We start from the raw sequence: 13,246 nt of genomic DNA on the forward strand, positions 1-13,246 counted from the left end.
AAGAGCTATAAAAGTTGATCTCTTAGGCACTCCTTACAGCTATCGGTTTCCAATCACTCCAAAATCTTTGCCCTGGGGTCTTGTGGGCAGATGGTCATTCTCTTACTCCGCTCAAGCCAACCTTAAACTGCAAATAAAAAGGAGGCACATACAGAGCAATAAATTAGGTCAGTCGTCTGTGCTTCCCTGGAGAGCAGATAAAATATATATTCGCAGCAAAGCACAGGGCTGGATGCAAATGCACTGACAGTTTAGAGAGTTCTGCACACTGAAGTCTACAGACATTAAAGGCCCTTGAGTAAAATTTTTATTTCCCCGCGGCACTGAGAGATGAAAGCACTCAAGGTCATCGAGACCTCAGACTGGGAAGTACCCACTTCAAAGGCAATGACCTTGCTAATTTTAGCCACTCCTTCAACTTATTCATGATACTTTCTCTTGGGGCTATTTAAGTTGGAAGTTTTCAAAGTGTTTCCAAAGCTATTTCTTATTTCGTTTTGACGCGGAATGAAGAAAGAAGGAAGGAATCACCAGATCTAAGCATACAGTCATGAATAAGAAAACCTAGAGACATGTTGTATGATAATAGTCAGATAACTAGTATGCATGGAAATACAAGTAGATAACATTTATTAAAGGGCTGTAGCTATCGGGTGCAGAAGTAGCAGTCATACTCAGCCATGATGCCCAGGCCCCCATTCTACACAAGGCACATTGTAGGTGGGGGGATCTTGTATTTTTTTGCATAGGGTCCAAACTCTATTCCTAATTTTCCTACATTTCATTAGTATTTGGTATCATTGCCCTTAAACTGAATGACTTGGGTCAAACATTTGGGATATCCTTCCACAAGCTTCTCACAATAGTTGGTCGGAATTTGGGCTCATTCTTCCTGGCAAAACTGGTGTAACTGATCCAGGTTTGTAGGTCGTCTTGCTCGCACCTGCCTTTACAGCTTTGTCCATAAATTTTCAATAGGATTGAGATCAGGGCTTTGTGATGGCCGCTCCAAAACATGGACTTTGTTATCCTTAAGCCTAATTTACTATATCTATTTTATTCTGTTTGTATGTTTTACACTCACTACTTTTACCTTTAGGCTATGTTCATACATTGCATTTTTGCTGCGTTTTTTTTCTGCAGCAAAACCTGATCTCTTGCCAGGAGTTTTGTTCAGGATTTTTTTTTCCTTTTTTGCTTGTTCTTTTGGTGCATTTTTGCTGTATTTTTTTTCACTGTCCCTTTGTCTCTGTTATGTATGTACATAAAGTTCAGTGAAAAAAAAAAAATCTCATTCTGGCTTTGGCACACAAAATGCTGAAAAACCTGACGCCTGCATTTTTGGTGCGTTTTTTCAGCGTTTTTTTCACCACCCATTACCTACAATGGGTGAAAAAACGCTGAAAAAATGCTGAAAGAAGCGACATGCTCTATTTTGCAAAAATAAATGAAAAGCACAAAATCCTGAACAAAAAAAAAACAAGATGTGTGCATGAGATTTCTACAATCTCATAGACTTTGCAGGAACTGTAAAACGCCGCTGCAAATTTGCATAAAAAACGCATCAAAAAAACGCATTAAGACACAATGTGTTAACATAGCCTTATGGGTCAATTATTAGTTGAATAAAATGAAATAGATACTATATATGGTTGCAAATATCTGCATTATTTTACTAACTTTAACATCCCTACATGTATTTTCATGAAATACTGATGACTGTATGGAGAGGGATTGGTGCTTATAACTGTATGGAGAGGGATTGGTGCTGCAGCCAGTTGCCTTACAGGACCGCTCTAATCTTTGTGAAAAGAAAATAAAAGATTAATTTTTTCATTTACTTCTCTTAAGCTTTAAAGCAGATTGAGACTGAACAGGATCAAAGAAGAGGATGATATTAGGTGAAGAAATGCTGAGATTTTTCTGTGTGTTCTTACAAATTTGGCATTGCCACACAGTGGTGTAATAAAGCTGCTCTTCTGTAGCAGCGATAATGAATTCATTAGTGCTATCACTTTTCTTCGAATTATCCCAGTAAGCCCATAAATTTGGGATGCCGACACAACAGTGCCACATGTTAATTTCTGCCAAATTATTGCCCATTATTAAGTCTATGTTGTAACGTAGGAACCAAGAAAAGCAAAAATGTGCAGAAAGCAAAGTGATTGGAAAAAGAGTAAAAATTAGATTTTATTAAATGAAGGTTAAAAAATATAAGTAAATCCGACCACTGACAAAGTATTTGCAAAATGTGTGTTGGATGTTTGATGGGTGAGGCTATTACTACTCCTCTGCTACTATTACTCGCGCCACTTGTATCTATGTGACCTTCTTTTCAGGAAATCACTTTTTGTATGCTTAATTTTGATTTTACCAACCATTATAATACTTTTGAGCATATATACTTCTCTCACATATTTTCTTTTGGTTATGACTTTTGGTGCCATTTTATTTTGCAGGTTTCCTTGTTGGCCAACCCATCAATATGTCTTTGTGTCTGTTGTGTTGGATATATTTATGATTTTTAACCTACATTTAATAAAAGCTAATGTTTACCATTTTTTGCAACTACTTTAGTTCTTGCATGTTTTTTGGTTTCATTGGTTCCTGTTTAATGGTCGTGCTTTGGGGCTTCCCACTTTGCCTAGGGTTACAATTTTTGTTTTCATATGTTGTAATGCAAAATAGCGTTAGCCAAAATGGTCTATAGTACCATATGATAGTGTCCAAAGTGATTGAGTTTTTCTGCTCCCCCTTTAAAAGTAATATAATTTAATTTGGTGCATATTTTTTGGTTCATTTTTGCCTAATTAATTTGTGAAAAGTGAATGAGTAGAAGCTGGTAGATGGAAGGAGCAGGTATGTAAGATTTAATCAACATGCTCAATCCTTTGATCCCATGGGATATAAGAGATTCTTCTTTTCTCTGATACGTTAACTGCTTTCTTGGGACAAATAGTTGGCCAGTAGTGATGAGTGAGCATGCTCGTTTCACCCTTTTAAACGAGCACGCTCAGGTGGTCGCCGAGTATCTGCGGCGTCCTCGGCATCTATGTTTGAGCCGCCGCGGCTGCATGTGTCACGGCTGCTAGACAACAAACAGGCAATCCCTGCATGTGTCACAGCTGTCTAACACGCCACACGAGCACGCCACAAATACTCGGCGAGCATGCTCGTTTAAAGGGTTAAACGAGGACAATCGCTCATCACTACTGGCCAGTCTTGACAAAATTGATGAGTTTACCAGACTTTCATCTAATGTGTATGCCCACTTTTACTGTGATCATGCTGGATTTTCCTAAGTGCCATAGTAGTCTTCTCCCACCTTAAAAAAATTACCATGTTTAATTCTTCTCTGAAATCTGACCATGTATTTCATATAGAAAGCGTATATCGTAAATCACAGTAGGGGAAGGGCTGATAGAAGTGATTATATCTAGAGATGACCACATCGTACTACCATGTTTCCTCGAAAATAAGACAGGATCTTATATTATTCTGTGCTGCGAAATATGGGTTAGAGCTTATTTTCCGGCGGATGTCTTATTTTATTTCCATGAAGAACAATCCACGTTTATAGATCAACCTTTTATTCAAATATAATCATGTTATCAAACACACTGCACATACACATGTATATGCACAAACACTGCACATATATATATCAATATACACACACACACACACTGCACATACAGTATATACACATACTCTGCACGTACGGTACATACAAGCCTGTCTCCTCTTCAGTTCCTCTAGACTCCCGCAGTTAAAGAACCTTTGGTGACATAATGGTCACATGACCGTGATGTCACCAAAGGGCCTTAAGCAGTCTTAACCTCGGAATAGAAACTCTGGGGCCCCTAAGAGGGTGGAGTCCCTTGGCATTACCCATTTTTCCCCTCTCCCTAATGGCGGCCCTGACTGTAACTAGGGCTCATTTTTGGAGTATGGCTTACATTTCAAGCATACTCCAAAAATCCTATAAAATCATGTTAGGTCTTATTTTTGTGGAAAGTTACACAGCAGTTACACAGTCATGCGTGAGAGGTTATTGATAATGATATTTTGAGTCTATTTAAAAATATATAGGTCCCTTTTCATCATTTTTGATTAAATTAAGTCACTTTTCTTTTTTTTACTTTGTGGCATTCACTAAAGTTATTTGCGCTAAATTCTTCAAAATGGTTCATGCAGTTCATGAATTTGGTGCCAAAGCAAAAATGCTCTTTAATCTTGTCTTTAACCATTTTTTTTGCTACTTTTTTGAACTAAAAGTCACAAAATCCTTTAAAAAGTTGCATACTTGATTAAAAATACCCCAGATTGAAACCTTATTCCAGGCAGGGACTGGAGTGAGATGCGCCAAAAAGTTTACATTTGGTAAAAGTCACATTTCATGAATCTGTCTAAAACATCTAGACACTCAAAGTTGATGAGGAAAAAATAAAAAAAACTTGAAAAAGAAAGACAACTTAAAAGTGTATAGAGAGCAAAACAAAAATACGAATGCCTATAAAATGGAGCAAATGACTTTAGAAAATTGAAAAAACAGCAATCGTGAATTGAGACCTAAGATCCAGGTATTTTTATATGATACACATAAATAGTAAGCAGCATATTAAGTTATATTATCCTTTAAGCTGAGCTCGAATGTATATATGGGACTTCAAAAATATAGTATTTATAGTCTATAATCACAAACAAGCTGGAAACCGGGCGAATGTAGTTTTATGCTTTACAAGTGATGAGTATAGGTTATATTGCATGATGTGTATTTACTTGTGCGCTTCTTCTCATACCTTAATGTATCTCCATTTATATGGCAAATTATTTTCACCCACTTTTCAATAGGGTAACTAGATTAATTAATTGAAAGAAGATCATAATGTGGGTGAATTAATTCAGTGCATGCAGCCGAAAATGGAAAGTGACCCTTACGCATGAGTGTTCCTCATAAATATTTATGCAGTAATATGTTTATTAGGATTGTACTAGATAAGCTATAAGGTGTACACATACCATTGTATAAGTAGATAGCTGTACCCAATGTGTTTGACATTAGGGTCATACTCTTTACATGTGTTGACTTTTATCAGGAACTCAAAAATAGAAAACCAAGACCTTTAACAGCTATACATGCAACATTAGAAGTATATGAGCAGTATAATCGACCAGCGTGGAAAAATAATTTATATCTAAATGTTTCATAGTATTTAGATAGTATATTCTATATATTGTTGATAGATGATGAAAAAAAAAAATAATTGTGTTTTTCCAGCTAAGGCTCCTATATTATTTAAAAGAGACTACTAACGAGCAAAGATTTCCTTAAAAGATGAAAATAGAAAATAGGAAAACGCATTATTTTGATATTTGAAGTGTTTAGCTTGATATTTTTTTTTCTCCAGAAAAGAGTTAACGTCATTATTATCAAAAGTATTGTGGTCATAAATGAATGGAATCAATTCAAGAACTAGGCAAGTCATTGAATGTCAAAAGAAAATAGAATAAATGGATAAAATGAAAACAAAAAACGAAATAAAAAAAGCACCTATAGTCAACTGATACTTCTAATCCAGCACCACTCTGGGGGTCCCCAATACTCTTATAAAATACACCGATGAGACCAATAATTGCTGCAGGATGTACATGAGAAGACGGCAATGTCTCTACTGTTACAAGGTAAACATAGTCCATTGGGGACCACTAGAAATGGCAGCAGTTGTGTTAGGCGGGGATGGGGGGTAGGTCATTGCTTCATGACATTTCTTTCAGTTAGACAATTTTCTTCTGATCTAAACACCTGGAAGTATAGGAACACTGAACCTAAAAATTGCAAAAAAAAAAATCCCAGGACCGCCTCCCTTTACCCCATTCCATTCTTTGATCTTGTGCTGTCTCATGTTGCAATTAAAATTGATAAGTCTTACCCTTTTTTATCTAAAACTCAGTGTTAGTCAAGGAATCCCTATCACCAGATTGTCACCATTTCTATCCAGATTCAACATATTCTGGTTATCTATGCCATTTTGAGTTGCTCATTTTTGGAGGAACAATACATAAATGCATTAAAGGGGTTGTCTGGTCTTAAACTACAAGTCCACAGTCCCTGTATGTCATTGCAGACTTGTAAATCCTCACAGTGTGCGCGATTCACAAGTCTGCAGTCTTATAGGGTGACTGCAGACTTGTAGTTTAAGACCGGACAACCCCTTTAAAGAGGTAGGACGCTACTTTTTTAGAACAGCTTGCACACCCGCCGATCAGCTGCTAGCAGTGCTAGTGATGGCCTAGCGTTATCGGATGCTGCCACAACACAGCAGTATTGTCAAAACTATAGTGGCCGGTAATTCAGATCCACCCCCTATTCAATTGATACTGACACTGACGGCCTATCCCAAGGAACCGAGTGTGACTGGAACCTAACTAGAGGCTTTCATTAATACACTTTCTGAATATACTGCTCTAAGTAAGGGCAATATGTTAGAAGGAACATATGATGTCTTATTATGAAAGTGACACAAAATATAGTGTTGTTTGACTATTAGGAGCAATAAGGGGAACACTGTAGACTCATAGTTATGAATCCATTGTATTCATGAAAGACGTCCTCTCCCCACTCCTCTCACTAATGATTGACAGGCTGCAGTGTATGACAATCGGTGCGGATAACACATGAATTTTCATGGATACAGCACACTTATAACTACGAGTCTTCTGTAGTCTTTGATCGCTCCTATTAGACAATTTGCCCAATATTTATATGCCATTTTGACTAATAGGAGAAAAGACTAGTTCTAGGGCAGCATGTTTAGATGAAAGCTCTGCTTTGAAGAGTAACTGTCATTTTTATTTTTTTCATAAATCAATAATACACTTGAAAATATGAAACTTTGTAATATATTTTGTTAGAGAAATCCCTTTCTTTCTCCTCCTGGACTGATGATTGAGGCTGTGTGCAGACGATCCGGAGCCGCTGCGGGTTTGATGCTGCGGACTTATGCAACGTTAAACCCACAGCGGCCAGATGTTACAGCGTAGTGGATGGGATTTGTACAAATCCCATGTCCACTATGCGTCTCTGTGCACCTGAGGAAACTGACATGCGCGCGTCATTCCAAATCGCAGCATGTCAATTTCTCCTGCGGGTCCACATGTGGACTCTCCCGATAGACCTAATCTCTATGGGGAAAGTCTGTAGGTTAAAAAAAAAAATGCATTTCCGCTCGCTGCTCCTCCGCAGTGTCGGGGCCACAGGCAGAGAGATACATCTGCACATACCCTTAAGGTGTATTCCTATCTCCAAGATCCTATCCCAATATGTAGTAGTTGTAATAATAATAATAATATTAGAAAATACCTCCAATTAGAAATGTAGCATAGTTTTTCTGAATTGCTCTGTCTCTTTCCTCTGTGCAGGCATTGCAGGACCTTAGGTATCCATGGTTACGATCACTGATATTGTGACAGTTAGTTAGCTGGTTGCTAGTGGTCATAACCATGGATACCTAAGGTCCTGCAATGCCTGCATATGAGGAAAGAGTCATAGGAAATCAGAAAAACTGTACTATATTTCTAATTGGAGCCATTTGGTAATATTATTATTATTGTTACACCTACTACATATTGGGATAGAATCTTGGAGATGGAAATATCCCTTTAGTCTAAATATTCTCAATTCATTAGTAATAGCTGTCTTCAGCGAACACAGACTTTCACCTTACTTAGATAAAAGATAACAGTTAGTACTTATAAATTTCTATGGAACAGCCTCTAGCTCCTCCCCTCTCCATATAATTTTAAAAGCACCAACTGTCATCTCCTATCTCAGTAATAAGAGAATCAGTCTACACTGAATACAGAATTTAGTTATGAATTGAGAGTGAAAGATCAATCCAGGAGGTAAAAGAAGCGGATTTCTCAGATAAGATATATTACAAAGTTTCTTATTTTCACGTGCATTATTGATTTAGGATATAAAAAATTAAAGTGACGGTTTATCTTTAAGCCTATATTCAAGTGCTGCTGAAGGGATCTACATGAGCAATACAGATTTGCTATTTTGTATAAAATACACGTTATTATTGAAACACTCCTATGGCCAAATTAAACGTATCAAGAATTAAAATTCTGTACAGAAACCACTATGAATGTATTTGCTTAATATAATCTTTAAATTGGCTTCAGAGATGGAATTTCATTTTATATTCTGGTACAAAGCAGCGCATCAAAGTCTCCCGGATCATTAAAGCAAAATGCTGGTGATGTAGCGTGGGATATGTATGTATGAACGCTGGTACACAGGTGCTGTATAATTGCCAACATTTTACAATGATTTCCAGGGACACAGCTGCTGCCAAGCTTTTAACTACATCAAACCTGACATAGTGGAAATTTCTGCTCCATCATGCCTTCTGCCCACATTACATTACATTTCATGGCTATGACAAGGTAACTTTTTCAGTTTTGTCTTGTTTAACTTTCTCTTTACAGAGTTGAATTACAAAATATAGAAAAACCACAAAGTCACAAAATAATTGGTTTATAGTGGGATCATATCAAGGATACACTTCTTAATATGGTATTAATGCTATTATTCAAGACAATCTAATCAAGTCAGGACTGAAAGGGATTTGTCACCGGAGTTCAGAATACCAACTGCATACATTATGGAATAGATCTGATGATGTACTTACTTTAAAAATCCGTAGATCAGAATAGCCATATAATCCTATTTGAAAGTTAAAACTCAACCTCCACCAACATAATCTGATTGACAATTTCTCAGTGTCCCTCCACCCTGTTGCTGAAATCTCACACTGCTCAGTACAAACTGCAGTCTGGGTGAGCAGAGGCAATATATACAATTGGACTCATGAGCTCTCTCACACTTTAGCTCACACTTCAGCTCTGCTCCCTTCATTGTTATTATGGCTACGAGAAATTGTTTTCTACAGCACTTGGCTTTCTCCAGCAGTCCGATAAACAATGAATGGAGTGGAGTTCAAGCATGCGCATCTCTGCTCCATTCAAGATGGGGATACAGAACCCTATTATTGGGTTTCAAAAGCTTGATCTCGTGATGACTAGGGCTCCCAAAAGTTGGACCACCAACAGTCAGCAAGTTATCCCTTATTTTATAGCTAGGAATAACTTGTGATTTTGGGGATAAATCTTTAAATTGGCATATTAAGATGGCCTATTGCTTGTTTCTGCAACTGAGACCCTCACCAATCTCTGTAAAGAAAGGTGTTGAAGCCCAATTGCTTTTGGCTGCCATTGACTGAAATGAAAGAAATGTATCGTAACATGACTAACTACAGTTGCGGTTGCAGGATCAGGATGCATATTGGCTAGAAGTGTGCCTAAAGGACACCTATTGGCATAGTGTTAATTGAACAAATATGGAGAAAGCCTAATACGGATCCATCACAGTCACCGGAAAGATACTCTATACAAATATGAGACTACAAAATACATGAAACTCACAAAATATAAATAAGCAAGGTACATCGAAATACTACTAATGTGTCACTGGTCAAATGTATGGTTTAACTTCAACCAACAGATTATAAAAAGTCACTTACATTTTTGGATAGCATTGTTCACTCTTATGGACCTGAGGTGGTTTTCAGTTCTTCCCTTTGTAGTCTAATAGTGTTACATTTCTTGAGGCTGAACAAAATTGAATAGCTTCTTTTTTTCTTGAGTTGAAATTTTAGAGAGCTATGCCAGTTATATGAACCCCCCTAATCAGAGTGGTTAGAGCATATCCTACTAATATTCCATCACTTAATATGCTAGGGAAACTCTTTGAATGTACTCCCCTTTGCTAATGTGTTACAGACTTGCTCTTTTTAAAATAACATAAAATATGTCTACCAGTAGGATAGAATTATCTGCGAGCAAAAGTTTCCCAAGGTTACAGCTGCATTTACGCTGCAAAATAATCGTGAATGAGCATTGTTTATTGAATCATCAATGAAAAAATCATCGCTCTCAGCGGCGCATCATCCTGTATAGACCGGACTCCCTCTGCCAAAATCAATGGCATCTTATGTGCACTGAGCGATCTAGTATAGATCTCTCAGTGCGGTCATTTACTTAGGTCTGTCTGTACAATCAGGCATTTAAATGACCGCCGATCGGCTAAAGCTTATTTATCGATGGTCGTATAGTGCCGCCGACTGAACCATGTAAATGGACCCTTAAACAAACCTAAGTAATGAAATTGATCATTATGGGCCCTCGAATTCATAAAAAAACAATAGATCAAGGTTCATGGCTGTTCCTTATAGAGCGCAGTCACAGATTATTGTAATAAATGTCTTTAACTTTTTGCTGACTAAGAAGAAATCATGGTTGTAACTCATTTGCTCTGAGTGTATTAGGAGACTGCAGAAAATGGTGTTCGGTCAAACTGTCACACAACTTACTGTACTTTAGTTTTTAGAAATCATCCTGGACTTATGACTTTAAAGGGCCGATACAGCGCATCATTGGATCAGTGAAGTCATTTCACCATTGTGTTTAAACCATCTGATCTATGAAAAGTTAATCACTGTTGCCTCCCAGAGTAGAAAGGTTTAACAGTTCATAAATTTCAAACTAAGCCCAATTTAACCTTTCTGACATCGATTTTGTCTCCTTCTTAGTAGGATTTACATGCATAATTTTATTCAACTAGAGGCATTGTCTTTTTTAATTAAAGCTTTGAACACACAGAAGAGCTTGAGAGGGGCTTAAATGTGAGCCATCACAATCCTGTCAAGTTTAGGGCACATTTAGTCTCACGGTCATGTTTTAGGTGCATTGTAAGGTCATTTATGAACCATCCCATTGAACTAAGGAAGAAGGAAAAATCATAACTGAACATTAGAATCTTTCCAGTTTCAAGCAAGATAAAAACCATTTACATGTCCTCCTGTAATAGGTGAAGATATGTGACATGTGGACAATGTAAAGGTAGCTGGGAAAGAAGGAGAGAGAATGGGAAAGGATGTAGAACGGAAGGGGTGAAGGAAGAAATGGAGGAATGTGTTAAGTGATAGGATATAGAGTGAAGTTGGGAAGAAATAAGGAAGGAAGGATGAGAGAAAATGAAGAAGTGGGGAAGGGAGAGTGCAGGAAAAGAAAGGAAAGAAGGAGCCAGAGCGTGTGCAAAGGAACAAAATGGAGGAAAAGGTTGTTGAAAGGAGAAAGGAAGAGGTTGTGAGGGGAGAATGTGAGAGGTAGAGTAAGAAAAGAAGAGAAGAAAAGGAAACAGAGGGAGAAGAAGAGAAAGGAAGAAAAGAAAGTGAAATATAGAGAGAGAAGAAAGGGAAAATAAGGATGAAAGGCAAGAAAATGAAATAAGAGAAAGTAGGAAGGATGGAAGAAAAAAAGGAAGAGACAGAGAGAAAAAGCCAGTGAGAAAGTAAAAAGAAAAGAGAGAAAAGGAAGGAAAAGTAAGAAGATGGGGAAGGATAAATAAAGAGGAGGGACAAAATAGATAGAGAGAAAAGGGAGGGAAGCAACATAGAATGTGAAATAATAAAAGAGCAAATGGAGGAATTGAAAGAAAAAGCAGAAAAAAAAGAGAGAAAAGAAAAGTAAAGGGTTCTTGTGTACTGTAAAAATCCTACTCTTTGTTTGTGTTGCACAGTTAGTTCTCACTATATACTGTGACAGATCAGTAAGCTACACCTGGCGCTGGTAATACATGAGAACCCTGGGTGTGTTAATCTTCATTTTCTATTTTATATGAATATGTGAATACATTGATTTTAATGTGTAATATTTTTCTCTGTGTTAGGTATGGTGACATGGTACCCAAGACTATAGCTGGAAAAATCTTTGGATCTATCTGCTCGCTGAGTGGGGTCCTTGTGATTGCACTGCCAGTCCCTGTCATTGTTTCAAATTTCAGCCGAATTTACCACCAGAATCAGCGGACTGACAAGAGGCGAGCACAAAAGGTCAGTAATCCATAAGTCATTCCTTAAACAATTCTCGGAAAGTGGAGCTGTTTATGACTGTACATTCATTGAGCCTGCGATTTATTCGGAATGTCATCTTTACCGGCGCAGGTTATAGTAACTGAAAACTATAAATTTCCTGATTTTTCCAAACACAACCCACAGTCTTGTAGTAAAAAAAAAGTTTCACTGACAACTGGGACCACTAGATATCTAGGATTATGAATATAAAGTTAGCTACCCAATATATCAAGCGCCAGGAGATACCAGCTTAATGATGTGTTCAATGCCATCTACTTGCTTAGCTTTTTGTTGTCACAGATGGCTTATAACAGCAGATTAGTATATTATTCTGTGATACTTTTTTGGACATATGAAGGCTGAAACTGTTCAATTCAGAACCGAAAAGTTGCCCAGTCTGATGACCTTTACTGCCTTCTGTATTGTAATGAAAGATGGGAAGAAATTGGAGCAAACAGTATGAGTCTATGAACCCATGTGTGGCTTTAACATTTCAACATTTCAACTAGTAATTGTGGTAATTGTTTAATGGTGCATAAAATGTTTTCTCGGCTTTTAATATGGCCGATCATAGAAACTAAGACCCCGCTGAACTGCGCAGAATAAGTAGACTACATGATTGCTGATCACAACTAATGGATACTTTCAGAAGTAACAATCATCAAATAAGAAGGGTCATGTAGAACATAACAGTCCCATTACGCACTTTTGGGATGAGGCTTTAACATATCATGTGCAGTTTAGCAGGATCGCATTTAAAGTAGACTTGTAATTAGTCGAGATTAGGGATGAGCGAGCACTAAAATGCTCGGATGCTAGTTACTGGAACCGAGTAATTCCTAATGCTCGGAAGCTCATATAATGGGAGTCAATGGGAAATCCGAGCATTTTTCCAGCAGACCCAACAAAGAGGTCTGGGAGGCAGTGAAAATGTTCAAATGGATGGAAAAAATGCTGAGTGGAATTAGAACAGCATGGGGCAGGCCGAAGTGAAAAGCCAGGAAAAAATTATAAGTAGAGTCATCCAGTCATCCATAGACCCTTGAAAGCAACAACTTTCCTATAGATCAATAGGAAAATCTTACCAGGTAAGTAAATAATAATAATAAATAATAATGCCTACATGCTTTGCTTGTCAGGTTATTTCACAAGGTCCTACTACTGTGCCATTCCATGCCTCAAGCTCCAATGTGCGTTTCAAAAGCCTTTTCCTCAGGGGGCATCAAAGCAGATTAATATATATTTCAGGATGACACCATTAAATT

At 37.5% G+C, this 13,246-nt stretch overlaps 1 protein-coding gene across 3 annotated transcripts in view; it reads left to right on the forward strand.

The window, feature by feature from the left end:
• The window catches only part of KCND3 (potassium voltage-gated channel subfamily D member 3), a 647,462-nt gene that overhangs the window by 516,570 nt on the left and 117,646 nt on the right, over positions 1-13,246 (forward strand). For all 3 annotated transcript variants that reach the window (XM_073667188.1, XM_073667190.1, XM_073667189.1), the window contains exon 4: positions 11,798-11,960. In XM_073667188.1, coding sequence (XP_073523289.1) covers positions 11,798-11,960 — 163 coding nt within the window. The remainder of the gene's footprint in view (positions 1-11,797; positions 11,961-13,246) is intronic.

This window comes from Phyllobates terribilis, unplaced genomic scaffold, assembly GCF_046119375.1.
Source record: "Phyllobates terribilis strain yellow unplaced genomic scaffold, ASM4611937v1 Scaffold_2__4_contigs__length_985480577, whole genome shotgun sequence".
Classification (NCBI taxonomy): Eukaryota; Metazoa; Chordata; class Amphibia; order Anura; family Dendrobatidae; genus Phyllobates; species Phyllobates terribilis.